The 14,511-nt window shown below is 40.8% G+C and overlaps 1 protein-coding gene across 8 annotated transcripts in view; it reads left to right on the forward strand.

Annotated features, from left to right (window-relative positions):
• Positions 1 to 14,511, forward strand: part of LOC137183241 (pleckstrin homology domain-containing family A member 5-like) — an 86,399-nt gene that overhangs the window by 55,976 nt on the left and 15,912 nt on the right. For 7 of the 8 annotated variants that reach the window (XM_067590148.1, XM_067590140.1, XM_067590141.1 and 4 more), the window contains 8 exons: positions 2,422 to 2,542; positions 2,732 to 2,836; positions 4,520 to 4,592; positions 6,713 to 6,813; positions 8,564 to 8,679; positions 10,322 to 10,828; positions 12,872 to 13,352; positions 13,892 to 13,975. In XM_067590148.1, coding sequence (XP_067446249.1) covers positions 2,422 to 2,542; positions 2,732 to 2,836; positions 4,520 to 4,592; positions 6,713 to 6,813; positions 8,564 to 8,679; positions 10,322 to 10,828; positions 12,872 to 13,352; positions 13,892 to 13,975 — 1,588 coding nt within the window. Of the gene's footprint in view, positions 1 to 2,421; positions 2,543 to 2,731; positions 2,837 to 4,519; positions 4,593 to 6,712; positions 6,814 to 6,840; positions 8,183 to 8,506; positions 8,680 to 10,321; positions 10,829 to 12,871; positions 13,353 to 13,891; positions 13,976 to 14,511 lie in introns of those variants that run through there. The other variant, XM_067590147.1, reaches the window with a different exon arrangement.

The following is a 14,511-nucleotide window of genomic DNA, read 5'->3' on the forward strand; positions in this document are numbered from 1 at the left end:
TATTTACTCAAAGTGGTGGAAAGATAAATACTGGGAAGACCCAGACGGGGGGAGACTGGAGAACTGAGATTTGCCCTCTGTGTTTAGTTACAAATGCAACTACTTTGTATTAGCACAGGATTCATTTTGATATGTCGTTATTGGGATTAAAACAAGCCTGATCACGGACAATTCAGTTTAATTCTGTGTTGTCCTCTGTACTGTTCAAGTTGAAACTGTATAAGAGAGTTGACCAGTACAGTTTAGTACTTCTAGCTTAACACGTTGTAGATTGAAATGTTGGTGAACTACAAACATCTCAATGTGCTGCTTTTCCCTTTATTATTTTTTGCTCATCCTCACTTGTTTAATGGTGAAAAATATCACAGCAGTCAATTATCAAGCTTGTTTGTCTCTAACATTGTTATTTTGTTTTTAATGATTGGAAAAGAATGCCATGATATACAGTAGTGATTATTATAGCGTAGGATATTTTCATGACTTTGCTTTTTTTATTTCTCATTTTTATCATAATAAAAACAGTGTTGATGGCCATTTCAGCTTACTGATAATTACCCAAATCATACTATCTACTGTAATGTTTAAGATATGTTAAGTTGTGTGAGTATGAGGGCTGTAATGCAGCATAAATTCTCCTACTGCTCTCTCTCTCTCTCTCTCTCCGCCTTTTGTCACACACCAGCTCTTATGCTAAGGCAGCTAATTTGACACACTCACTACTTTTTCAATTTCACCGCATGCAGATTGATTATCAGGCCCAAACTAATTATCAACAAAGCCCCCAACACATACGCACTGCAGTTCAGGGCCTGGAAATGGTCTGTTGGCTAAATAGAGCATCAAATAGAGCAATATCTCTCTTACAACAGAGTCAGTCCACTCCCTCCTCCTCCTCCTCCCAACCTCTGTGTTTTGATGGCAAGTCCACACTCCATTGATTAAGGTTCACTTAGGATTTCGCCTGTCACTGGAAGTGCTGAAATCTTCAGTGCTCATTTTCTGGAGTGAGCTTATTAGATGGAGAAGAAGGCAAATCTCAGTGGCTACTCATCACTCAGCACAAGTAGCTATTTTAGAGAAGTGAGTTGAAAATTGTTTGCACTTCAACTCAAGAGAGCATTAGTCACCTACTTGTCCACCATATGACTTCCTGGATGTGTCAACTCTGAATAGATCCCTGATACATGTTCAGTCACTTAAGACAGATAGTGAGGCTTTAATAATAAGAAAAATACTCTTCCTTGTTTGACATTCTCACATAAGAATGACATTTATCTTAGCAATTTTAAGACCTTAAGAGCATGATAATAAGATGCCGCTGCTCTTTGTAACTCAGTCTAACAAGCCCTTAACTTGTAACAAACTACATAACCTTCCCTCTAAACACAGGTAAGACAAAGTCAGTCTGTGATCGTTTCTTGTGTTGTTTCGTCTCATCATTGTTTTCCGGGGGTCTGTAGATGATCAGATCTGTCACTGTGATGCACAGGAATGAACCTCCTGCATGTGTTGCCTGCTGTTATGATCTGAGCTGATGTTATCCCTTGTTATACCCTTTCATATTTGTGTACTTTGAGCAGAACAGCATGGAGTCTGAGTTTCCACGTTTGAGTGCTAATAGTCTCGTCTGCATGTCTAACAACTGAATTGAAAGATTGAACTAGGTGGGACAGATGGATGGAAAAGTACAAGTAGATGATGGATGGATGGTGAATTCATTGACTGTTATTGACTGTTCATCATTAATGGTACCGTATAATCTGAATCCCACGAATGAACTGTTATCAAATGAGCGGATTAGATGGTGGAGTTTGCAGTGCAGGGTTGGCAGTATCTGTCCTTATTCAGTGACCTGAAACCCAGTATATCTGACAGCTTACACTTTTTCCTCTGCTGCAGTATTTCTGCTCTACTCTGGTGTTCCTGTCTTGTTCCCTCTAGACCACAACATTGTTCCCCTCCTAGAGAATATAGGACATCTCCATCGGCTAGAGACAACTTAGTTCACAAGGTGTTCTATTCTATGGCAAATATTTTGAACTTATTATGCTTTCAGCTATTGCTTCAAGAAAGCTTTTGTCTTTTTAGAGGTATTCTGACCTGATTCACTACTACTGCAGTTGCTGCATCTCAGTATGTCAGGCAGACTTTGCAGACCATTTAAAGCTGTTTGAGAGAGCTGGAAATGTATCTGCAGTGACGTGGTGGTGGGAGTAATTGGCTCGGTTCATAGGCCCATGTTGAGATCTCATTATAGCAGAGAGTTTGAACTTCAGAGGAATGATGGGGGGACAGACAATAAAGGCTGCTTCCTTCTATTATCCTTCTTTTATTGAGGTCATTGAACATAAATTGGCAGTTTATATTACTGACTGATGACTTTCCTATGTTCTCTTGGCATGCTCTGTGTCTCATGTTTAGATCTGCCTCCAAAGTGCCAGCGAATGAGAAGAAGGAACGGCCACTAAGCACCATGAGTGAGGCCTCCAACTACACAGGCGGCTTGGACTGCGCCGCAAACCCCAGCAGCCCAGCAGGAAGAGTGAGTGATACACATGAAGACAGGATTATTTTGCATATTTGTAGAGTTAGCAAAATAATGGAAAACCAATTGGATCACATCTAACAGCTTGAAAAGCTTGAGAAAAGCATAGAAACCTTTTTTTATTTTATGTTCATCGAGCTCACTTTGCTGTTAACCCTGTTAACCCATTCACGTTGTAATTTCTAGCCCTCAAGACCTCCTAAAAAGATTCATAATTTTGGGAAGAGATCCAACTCTATCAGGAGGAATCCTAGTGCCCCAGTTATCAAGAGAAACTGGCTTTATAAACAGGTGAGCAAGAGTGTATGACTTTCCTTTTTATCTGATGAATTAAATATTGAGGTGACAAGCAGAGTCAGTGACTCAGCATCAAATTTAAATTGAAGTTAAATATAGTGCATATGGGATGTTGACTTTTTGACATTAGCTTAAAATAGACAAATTAAATAGAAACCTTACAATAATACAGCAACATGTTTATATCACAACAAAGGGAAATATGTGTTATTCAAATATACTGTATTATAAAAGCTATACATGCCCTTTAGGCTATTTATCTGTATTTTTTAATTTGTTTGGTATACGTGTTTAAACATGATGTTTAGAATCCGTTGGTAAACTTTTAAATGGCAATTAATTAAAATTTTATGCAACTTCTCTACTCCTTCCACATAAAACAAGGTTTAGGTTCTCCCTCTCCCTGTTAAATCTGCAGTAACGGTCTTAAGATGAACACAAAAGAAGCTTTTTGATGTCTTACAGGATCTCACCATTTCTTTGTTCAGGGCTTCTGCTCAGCCAGCATGGGCAATGTTTAAATACCAATCCTTCATCACAGCTCCCTGGTTACTTATAGGAGGGTGAAAAGGGGGTGCTTGAGGCAGCTCTTGGCCAGACAGGACTCTCTCAAGCTTCCGAAGTAGGAGACTCATTTAGTTTTGATTGCAGCCTCCCGGCACAGTTTTGTGAACACATGATGGCTTCCTTTGGTACAGCTGCCAGCTGCTATTTCTTTGGGGACTTCAATCAGGGTGATGTAGATCAAGCAAAAGACTCACAAATCTGCTACCCTGAATAAAAGCTGGATTTGCACTTTTATTTTCCTGCCTCATTGAAACCTGGAAGCTATTGAAGTCCTTGGCTGAGGAAAAGCTGCAGTGCTTCAGTTGATCCATTGGGAGAACAAAATGCCACAGTGATTGATGTGACAGTGAAAGCCTTGTTTTCTTCTTCCCGCCTGAACAGAGAGATATCTGACAGAACTTTTGATAAAGTTTATGCATTAACACAAGAAGTTTACATTTTTTGTTAAATTTCAAAATCAACATACTGAACAGCATCTGGCGTTGTGGATCTCTTGCTACTATATGTTAAACATGCTGGTTCATGGAAGTGAATTCCCATTTAAAGTTAACTAAACCCTACATGCTGTTTGACCATAATGACAGAGCTGTTTAGGTCCCTCCCCTTACTTTTGTCTGCATGTTGAATCCACGATTAAGGACCCTGCTCAAGTTTTCCAATAAAGCAAACTGGGGGAGTTAATACCCTATTCCTCACCCTCGTCCTTTTCAAGCAGACGCATGAAAACCCCCTTGATCACAACATTGCAGAGAGAAAAAACTAAAGCACAGGACATTTTTCACCCACTTAACAACATGCTTCCTTTTAAGAGTAAGTGTTCATACTGTTTAAACTATATACAGCGGAGCACTCTCATTCTCTCTGTTTATTTTATTAGAGAAATCACATGTCCCCCGAACCAAATAAGTAACACATTTTTCCACTTCAGGCCAATAACATGTCAAATTGAAATATTTTGTAATTCAAAATTGAAGTCGAAGTCCTCTTTATCTATTTACAATATTTTTAAGAACATGTTTAAGCCAAGGAGACATTTTTTTTTTACTACAGCAAGCACTGGGTAAGGCAGAATAAGTCATCTTCAAGCCTGTTCCTCTGGTGTCTTTTCAGGACAGTACAGGGATGAAGCTGTGGAAGAAGAGGTGGTTTGTGCTGTCTGATTTGTGCCTCTTCTACTACAGAGGTGAGTCGAGTGGTCTCAGCTAACGACACGCTTCATTAGCATTGCGCTGCTTACAACAATATTGGTTTTCGATTAGTAGTTGAAAGTGCCGTTGTGACCTTCAGACCCACAAGCTGTGCTCTTGGCGATTGTTATAAACCGGAACACAAGTCCCCGTGGTAAACAGCTGTCAGGACCAACTTAAGAGATGTATTTATTGAAATGGCTCTCCTGTTTTCTGATTTGCCATTTGAGCGATATTTCCCCCCCGAGCAAAGCCAGCGCTTTAAAAGAAAGGCTTTGATGCTGCCTTACTGTTGAAAGAAGAAACTGGATTTCAAATTGATGTTAAGTCATGAAACAAGTTTCCAGAGAAGAGGCTCTTTTTATAAAGTGGTTGCATTCTTACGTAATTCTTGGGAGTCATAAACAGAATTAATCTCGCTAATATTTACAGATCCTCTTCTAATTCCACATTATAGGGACTTATGTCATATAATCAAAGTGATTAACCGTTTGAGTATGTGTGGTATTTACATGGTTCTGTAATTTATTGAAAACAACTCATATTTTCATAACCAAGTGATAAAATGTTCCATTTTATTTGAAGTGGAACTTGTATAAGCTTTTGATTGATCTGCTATTTAATCGTAATTGCCACCTTCATAAGTTATGTTCTTTCATGATGGGTTTACTGCGTGAGTCGCAGTCCATTTTAAGGGATTTTCCTTCAATTATTAAAATCTGGCTGTCTTTATGAACCTTCCTCTTTGCTGCTCTTACACAGTAGGAATAGCAAGTGTTTGATGTGATCTTTTTAATAAGCTGCTATTGACTGGACATTTCAGCCTCTCTCATGCAGTACAAATTCATAACAAATATTGACACAGCTGTGTCCAGAGAATGTTTGAAAACTCACCTATTGCAAAAAAAAAAAAAAAAATTAGATACTTTGAATTAGCGAGGCTGTCAGGTAAGTATAGACTATGAGTACTGTTAGACTACAGATACAAAGTAACTCTAAGTCCTGCCTGGCACAAGTCCAGATATCCTGATGCCCCCTGCTCACTTTATGCAGATACAGTCATCATTTGTGCTGATCAGGATGACATCTAGTCTGTGTTATTTCTGGTGTCTGCCAGTCCTGTTGCCTTCTTTCCGCCCACTGACTGACAAAAGCCACAGACAGCAGCGGACCCAAAGGCTTTATCCAGACGGACATGTTGAGAAATTGTATCCATCAGCAGAGAGTGGGTAAAGAGGTCATGAACTCGCCTGCCCCCTCAACTAAATACAACTGCTATCTGCCGCATTTATCAGACTATTAATGTGCACTCAGGATCTCCCACAATGTCAGCTTATGGTCAGGGACTGTTCTGCAAAACCCTTTGTGTCTGTACGTTTGCTAAAGAGAGAGAGAGAGAGGCAGAGACACAGATTTGATGATTAAATAAATGTGGGGCCAACAGACTGCAGATACAGCTGATCATAGCTGCAGGGTAACCTCTAATCTACCAGAGGCTGAGCAAAGGTCAGTTACCACTTATTCCCCAAAATAGTATTCAGAATTCACCAGTGCAGTATGTGTTAAGAGACCTCTTTTGACTTTTACATTACATAACATCCCCAGTCAACACACACACACACACACACACAAGATGAACATGGACACATACCAAGCATGCAGAGCAAATGTACATATGGGACTGCTGCAGCAGTCACTGATGTATTTTGTTTTCCTGCTCAGTTTGGGGTGAGAAGTGCAGATTGCTTGTATCAAATTGGGAGGTTAAGCAATTCTCTGCTTAAAACTCCGGACTCAATCTAATCCCCCCTGTGGAGAGAGCTCCATTGTCAATGTGGAGCCCTGTCTGCTAACTTAATGAGGATTAGAGCAGCCTAGCTGCATAGGACATTGGATCAATGCTCATCTTGATGATTGGACTGTGTACCCTCTGCTCATCTGACCAACACACACCTCTTTCAGTTTTTATCTTGCAATCCACTTGGTTTGTCTGTGGCTTTTTATCTTTACAAATGAGTGTTCCACATAGCAATTTACTGTGTCACAGACAACATGGAGTTGACAAAACAAGAAACAAAAATAGCCCCTTATATGTTGATGTGTTTTTTCACTGCAGATGAAAAAGAGGAGGGGATACTTGGCAGCATCCTTCTACCAAGCTTTCATATATCAATGCTGTCTGTGGATGATCACATTAACAGAAAATATGCCTTCAAGGTCAGTGCACATTTTCATTCCTGTCAAACTTTGTTAGACTGCACATTTTATGGTTGAGTACATTTAGAGCATCGAAAAGCATTAATATTTGATTTTTGGGAAGAAAAATAAAAACTCTTTAAAAAAAAAAAATCATAAGAGCTGAATATACAAAGCTCCCAAAAGGTAAATGTGATCACTGGTATACAGTTTTAAGTCAGAAAGTAGTTTGCGACTGCTGGTTAGCTAGTATTAGCATTCCCGGCGGGTAGAGACAGACTGAACAAAGTAGAATCTGGACACTGCTCAGTCGACTCCCCGCTCTTCAGTCCTCATAACTAGAGCTGATACCTTGTCGACAAACACAAACCGAGAGCGCAGATCAGTGCGCAGAGTCATTTTCAGTCTGTCCCTTCTGTAGAATGGACCATTAAATTCACTAGAGAGCCAGCTAGCCACATGAAGTCACAGCAATCCTGTAAACTGTGGCAAGTGTGCATGTAGTGTAACGATTCACATCACAGTTTAATGGGACTCAAATTTCTCACGTAGCCAGCTATCATCTACATAACTTTTTGAAAATAACATTTTTGTGCATTTTGTAATCATGAAATTTGAACGTTTTAGACATTTTACACATTGTGCAAAAACGAAAATTAGAATTACCCAGCCCTAGATGTAATGTAAGCCATTTTTAAAACTTGAAATGCACATTAGAAGCTGCTAATGCTAAGAAAGCAGAGGAAGCACTTACCAGCAGTCATATATCTATGTTAACTATGGTGGTGTAGTACTGGAGTGCTGTGATACTCAAAGCTGACAGGGAAACCCCAAGTTACAGGGCTGCAGGCATATTTTATGGGATCTCAGTGATGTGCACAGTATTTGACTGTGGGTCCTTCATAAACCCTAAGAGACAACAAAGTTGTCCTGCCAAGCACAGCCAAACACAGACGCCCAGGAGTCTGCTCAAGGTCTCTCCAACCACACGGCCCACTTCTTTTCCAACTTAGACTCGGGCTGAAGGAGAGAGAGTTGAGGTAAAGAGAGAAACACAAGATCAGGGCACGACCTCTTCAGTTTACAATGATTCACTCAGGAATGGGATGACTTTTTGACTTCATATTTTTCATTTTAACTTCTCCTGTCCCTTGTTGTTTTGGCCGAAATGACCATGTCATATTTCTCAGGATTATTCTGACATAAATGGGGCAATGACAGTGCTTTTTTTTTTTTTTTTTCTGACATTGGTAAACAGGATATTGAGGTTGTTCACTAAACATTCTGTTTTTCTCTTTCTGTGTTTGGCTTTAACAATATGTTGGTTTGTTCACTGAGAGGGATCAGAACAACTACGGAGCAATGTGTCTGCCATACAATGCACAGCATGGTAAGTCCTACAGTATTATGGCAGATTTATCGCCCTAATCGAGTGGTATGCATGAAACTCTGGTGACTCATGGTTTGATTTATGTGGATGGTGCAGATGCCCACTCCCAGCAGCATTTCACAGGCCATCACCTAGCACTTCTCACCATTATTTGCTAAGAAATATGACACGCATTAAAGTCATTGTTGCCCCACAAAGTGTCTCAAAAGCTCAACATTCCTCATATTTAGTGATAAACCTAAAAGCGACCAACCTTTATTCATCAGTCAGGGCTAAAATACTAAAAACCCCACTTGACTCAACACTTTCTCTTCTCTTTTTCAGGTGAATTTGTTTGTGTGCCACTGTTCCTGTCCCTGATCCTGTCCGTTATCAAAACAGGCAACGCATCCCAACATGCGAACATACTACTTTTGCACAGACACAGCCAAAGAGATGGAGTCTTGGATGAAAGTAATGACAGATGCCGCACTTGTGCATTCAGAGCCAGTCAAAAGGTTTGTAACAGCAGCACTAATCTAGTCATTTTTGTAGAGAGCTTGTAGTTTATTTGAAGTTAGGAGATAACACTGGGTTGTTTAGCTTTAGAAAGGAGAAAAAGACATTTGAAGAAGGCATTTGAGGACAATTCTTAAAGCAAGTACTAATGACTTTGCATTCCTTGGTTCATTTCTCCATCCGCTTTTTTTTTTCCTCTTTTTTAGCATTTTAGCTGTAAGCAATTGCTTGTAAATCCCCCTTTAAGCCTGTTAAGTTCTTTGGCAACAGTTCAACACCCGCATTTGACATCTCTGGTCTTTGGGAGCGTTGAAGAAGCTGTGGCTTTCTTTAATGCTTTATAACTATTTTCACCGTAAAAGTTTTATTACACAGTAACACACCAGAATGCCATATACATCGGGCATATATGCACTGTGAACACGTGTGTGCAGGTGCTATAAGCAATGTTTGACACAGCTGTGCTGAGTGATCAGGATCTCTGACTCACCAGGATTCAGTTTTTTTTCCTTCCTTTTTTAAACTGTGTTAGATGTCTGTCATTTGGCAGCCCGCCTGTCTAATGCCCTTCTTTTACATGGGCGAGCAGAGGCGTAATGGTGAAGTGCTTTGTAATTACACAGAGCAGTAGAGCCTAAAATCCACTGAATAGCACTGTTAAATAGGACAGCGTGATGCTGCTATGAGGCTATCTAGTATAACAGCTTTATAATATCTATCTAGACTAAAAGCAATTTCAACTCAATCTAGTGTCTTATGTTTTATGTGCTGTATTACATATGATAACAGCTTTTTATATTTTCAAGCTGTTGAATAGTGTTAAAAAGGAACAAGATACAGTAGCCTAAAACCTAATATGTTAAGGACCTTTAACTGTAAATGTTATTATCCGTTTGCAAAACTTTCCCAAATGTGTATGAGTGAATGCACATAGAGATTTCATAAGGGCTAAATGTGTGCTCTACTGGGCTTGTGGAGCCACAGAGGGCTGGAGAAGACATTACGTGACTAGAGCTGCTATTTAAAAGGATCCAAGTGGAAACTCTGAAGGAATGCCTTTCCTACTGCCCTCTTATTGCTAACCCAGTGAGCCCTGCTGCTAAGGGGAATTTGCTCAACTTTGAAGCTCTAACCTTGAGTCTGTCTAAGGTCAAGGAGTAGTGGTGTCTATTACCTCTGGAGACCTCCCAAAGGACAACAGAGCTGTAGATAGGTCTTCTAGAGAGGAGGCAAAAGGGAACTGCAAATGGATTACTGGGGTCTGAGCACCACCTTTGAGACGTGCCCCAGCAGAGGCAGCGTTTTATTGGAGATATCTGATTTCCTTTTACACGGCTGGCCTCCTCTGGCAGCTGGAAGAAACATTGTGCACCTCCAGCCATTTTCTTTGCACTTTCTTTTTGTTTCAGAGCTGCCCCCATTAGCAGTGCTCACAAAGGTACTGCATTAGGTCCACACTATATATCATCCATACATGATATAATGTCTGAAAAACACTTTTTACTGATGATCTGTGACACAGAAGAGTATCCCAGCTGCCAATCGTATTTAATAGAGTAATCATTTTTCTGTCACTGTGTTTTGATTTCCTTTTGGCTAAAACAGGGTAATAGATTGATCACTTTTCTTTGTCATTTTCAGGTTGGACAGGCTAAAAGTGGAGCAGTGTGGACCACAGGAGGTCAACCACGTGGCTAATCACAGGCCACCACTCACACAGCCTGAAATCCAGAAAAACGAACGCAACCGCGAGGTGGACCGTGAGCACACTGCAGCAGTAACCTCCGCCACAGCAGAAGAAGAGAGGAAGCAGCGAGATGCTGAGCGCTACGGCTTCCAGAAAGACGGGGCAGAGCGTGAGCGTCCCCTCACCAAGATCAACAGTATCAAACTGCAGCCAGCCCAGGCAGCGGCCATCACGGCTAACATCACCTCACCACGGACTCCAACAGAGATGGACGGGTCACACCGTAGCCCCCAGGTCAACGGAGCTGGTGAGCAGTGTCCAGCCGATGGAAACGGAGTCCCTCCTCAACGAAGTCCCACCCATGAGCCAGAAAGAACCCTGAGTAGGACCAGCTCTATGCAGCAGCTGGAGCAATGGGTCCGCACACAGAGAGGACGCAACCAGGATGATGACACGAGGAGGTTGGTTTGATTATATAGTATTTTAACTGGCACTCTATTCCACCATGTCCAGCACAAGATGTTTTGAGGTTATTCCACAAGAGTCCAGTCTTGTCCTACTTCAACAACCAAAAGTAGGAACTTGGCTAAACTTGGTATAATCTAGAAATGCTGATTCACCTGCAACTGAGACAGGAGGGATTCTCCTTCAGGGTCTGAGTCCCTGCACACAGCACAAATACAGACTCTAAATCTCTAAAGCTTCTTAGTCCCATTTCTTTCCTGAAACGGTTTTGTTTAAAGCCAGAAGATTCACACATCCTGACCATGATTTTAACACTCTTACGTTGCACTATTAAGTGTACCACTAAGTAGAGCTGGGGATAAACAATAGTTGTGCAGAGCTGTTAGCTAGAGATACCGCCTGTCACTGACCCTGCTGTGAGAGCGTCATTTTTCATTGGTTGAGATTCAACTTGCTCTCTCATTGTGTGTGTGGGTGGGTGTGTGTCTGTCTGTCTCTCCATCTGTTTATCTGTCTGTCCGTTTATCTTCACCCAGCTTGTGTTCATGTTGGACACAGCCTTGCCTTTTTTTTGTCCACTCACTCCTTGTTTACTTTTATTTTATTTACAAAAGACACATACCTCACATATAAGGGAGGAGGAATGTATGCATGCATGCATTATGTGTATATGTTTGTGTATCCAGTATGTGTATGAGTATGAGTGTATTTGTGTATGAATGCTACTATCTTGGTTCATCTAACCCCCTTAAAACCCAACTCCCATCACCCTGGTCTCATACAATACACAGGTAATACACTCCACACACAGGCACACATCCATCTACTGGCTTACCTCTCATCAGAGATGTTATATTCCTTAGTTTGTCTTATCACCCTTTGTTATCGCCCTTTCTTTTTGTCTTACCATCTGTTATCTCTCGGTTGTTTATGTTTCTTTTCTAACTGTAACCTCACCTGTATTGTACCCACCGTTATTCACTATAAAAAAAAGACACAAAGACATACATCTGCTTTGAATAATACATGAATTTCAAAAGATTTTCATCTGTTCAACCACAGTAAGGCCTCTGCGCATGTTTCCATTGTGGTCCTCTGTCATAAGCATGTACACTCCCTCTTTTCTTTCCCTTCGATAGTCTCTGTTTGTCATTACACGCATGTCCTCTAGAATGATGTTTAGTTTCCATGCAGTCACATGCCTTTTTTTAATGCTACTGGGTTTTACAGACCAGTGAGCGTTCTAGCCAAGAACTGCCAGGGAGTCTTAATAGGAAGCTCTCTTGGTGCCAGCTGCACTGACTTTGAACCCGCTGTGGAAGTGAAGCTTTTTAAAGCTTTGTTGTCTCTGGAAAGGTCTTATTTGTCCTTGGGGGGGCTTCTCGCTTCTCTCTATCTATCAAAGACACACATAGAAACACAGATTAATATGCACGCACACTGTACCTCACTGTTAAGATATACTGTGATTGATTTGGCTGATGTGCTATCTGGACACATTTACAGAGTGAAGGGTCCAAATGTTAGCTATGTGGAGAACTAGAAGCTGCAGCTACAAAATTTTAAAGGAAAGGAAAATCATAATATGACATTGCTTTGATGAGTGAGTCAGCAAGCAAGTAATAATCAAATGTTGTTGTTTTTTTGTATTAATTAAGATTTTATTTCACTTCAAACAATTTTCTCACTTGGCACTTGTCAGGTAGAGTCGATTCATGGGAATAACCAGACAGAAAGAAAAAATAAAATAATTAAGTAAGAATGATTAAATCGTTGTACCAACTTACATCCTTTGGGAGCTGATGGTAAGATCCTGATGAAAATATATGGATAAGCAGCATTTAGCATAAGCATAAGAAGCATTTATTGCCAAAGCTATACATGAAATGAATGTCTCTGCTACCCATCTATGTTATTATTAATTCATTATTAAATAATTCAATTAATTACTGAATGATTTTACTTTAACTGTCTAAAGAGTCTTGTGCGAATCAAGGGAATAAGATGATTTCAGTTTTTTTTTTCTTCTTCCTCCTCAGCGTTGCATCATACCAGACGCTGCCTAGAAACATGCCAAGCCATCGGGTACCCTATATGCCTCTTTATGGCGACGGCTACCGCAGTATGCCCAGGAATAGCATGGCACAGCGGGACAGCATCTGCAGCATGTCGCCATCGATGTACGACCAGGCCCTGGGTCCCTCGCCGGTTGACAAGCGCCGCTCCATGCGCGACGACACCATGTGGCAGTTATACGAGTGGCAGCAAAGGCAGGCCTACTGCAGGCCACCAGGGCTCTACAGCAATATGGCCAGTCCCAAAACCATGATCAACCTGTCAGAACATGCTGCACCGAGCCACTCCATCCCCCCATCACCTTCTCACGGCTCCCTGTCCATGTACGGTGGCTACTCTCCGATGCGATCCTACAACATGAACAGTGCCCGATCAGAGGTATCCTCTCCCATCTACCAAAGAGACATGAGCATCGACAGGCGGCACAGGCCACAACTCAACAAGGTCAGTTAAAGCATACAGAAATGATAAAGGGTCGGTTCACTCACATAACAAAAAAAACATATTTTTCACTTATCTGTATATCATTATCTATCAACTATCATATATTCATACTGATAGCTTTTTTTTGTTTTTTTTACTTTTCAGATATTGGTGTCTAAGAACTTTTTGTTTGGTCTCTTGTTTCTGGAGTTGACTTTTTCATATTCATAGCATTGGAAAATGCCATTTAAAGAATTAAAAATCAATGTCTCTGCAGAATCAGATCATGTTTTCATTGGAACAGTTTTTTACTGATGAAAAATATCCTTTTAAAACCTGTTGACAGGTTTGCATTTCTGAATATTACTGTCGAATTTTGACATTTTTGATTTGGTTTTGAGCACATAAACAAAATTTGAAAAACTCAAGAGGTGAGTGAGAAAAATGTGTTTTTCTGTAATTTAGGTGAACCAACCCTTTACCTCAGAATGATTGTTGAAAGCCTTTCACAATAATGTAAACGAAAGGCAATTTAATTTTGAATTTACTGTGTCTTGCAGTATGCGTACCCACCAGATAGGAGGTCTATGCCTGCAGGAATCCCAGTTCAGACTATCACTGCCCAGTCTCTCCAAGGCAAAACAGTAAGTCCTCACGGTAGCCCGGTTCAGTGCGCATCACTGTCTTCCACCTACCCAGTTTTGGGTCACTCTGCTCTTACTGAAACACACCACCCAGTAATTTCACGCTTGGGTTCTAAATATTTATCCATTTGGGTTTAATTGGACTTCTTTGAAAGACAAAGCTACCCTCCCTTTCTCCCTCTCCCTCTTTCTGCCCTTTATTTCCTTCCAAGAATAGATTGTGACAGAATTTATAGAAAGAGGCTGATTCAGGCAGAACTCAGATGTGTGCTCCAAGTAGTGGGATTTAGGGAATGTTCACTTTAGGAGCTCCTTAGACTTGCTTCACATCAGTGAAGATTTAAAAACCCTGTCACTCACAACTCTCTAAGCCAGATCAGGAATTTATGTCAAAGCCGTACACAGTGCTATGTCCTCATGGAGCTGGGAACGTGTGAACTGGATTCTGTAATAAATGCTAAACTGTTCTTCTGTCTTGAGTGGTCGAGTGGAATTAGCATGCTGCTGACAGCGATTGCACCTTGGGTAATCTCATG

Source organism: Thunnus thynnus, chromosome 5 (assembly GCF_963924715.1).
Source record: "Thunnus thynnus chromosome 5, fThuThy2.1, whole genome shotgun sequence".
NCBI lineage: Eukaryota > Metazoa > Chordata > Actinopteri > Scombriformes > Scombridae > Thunnus > Thunnus thynnus.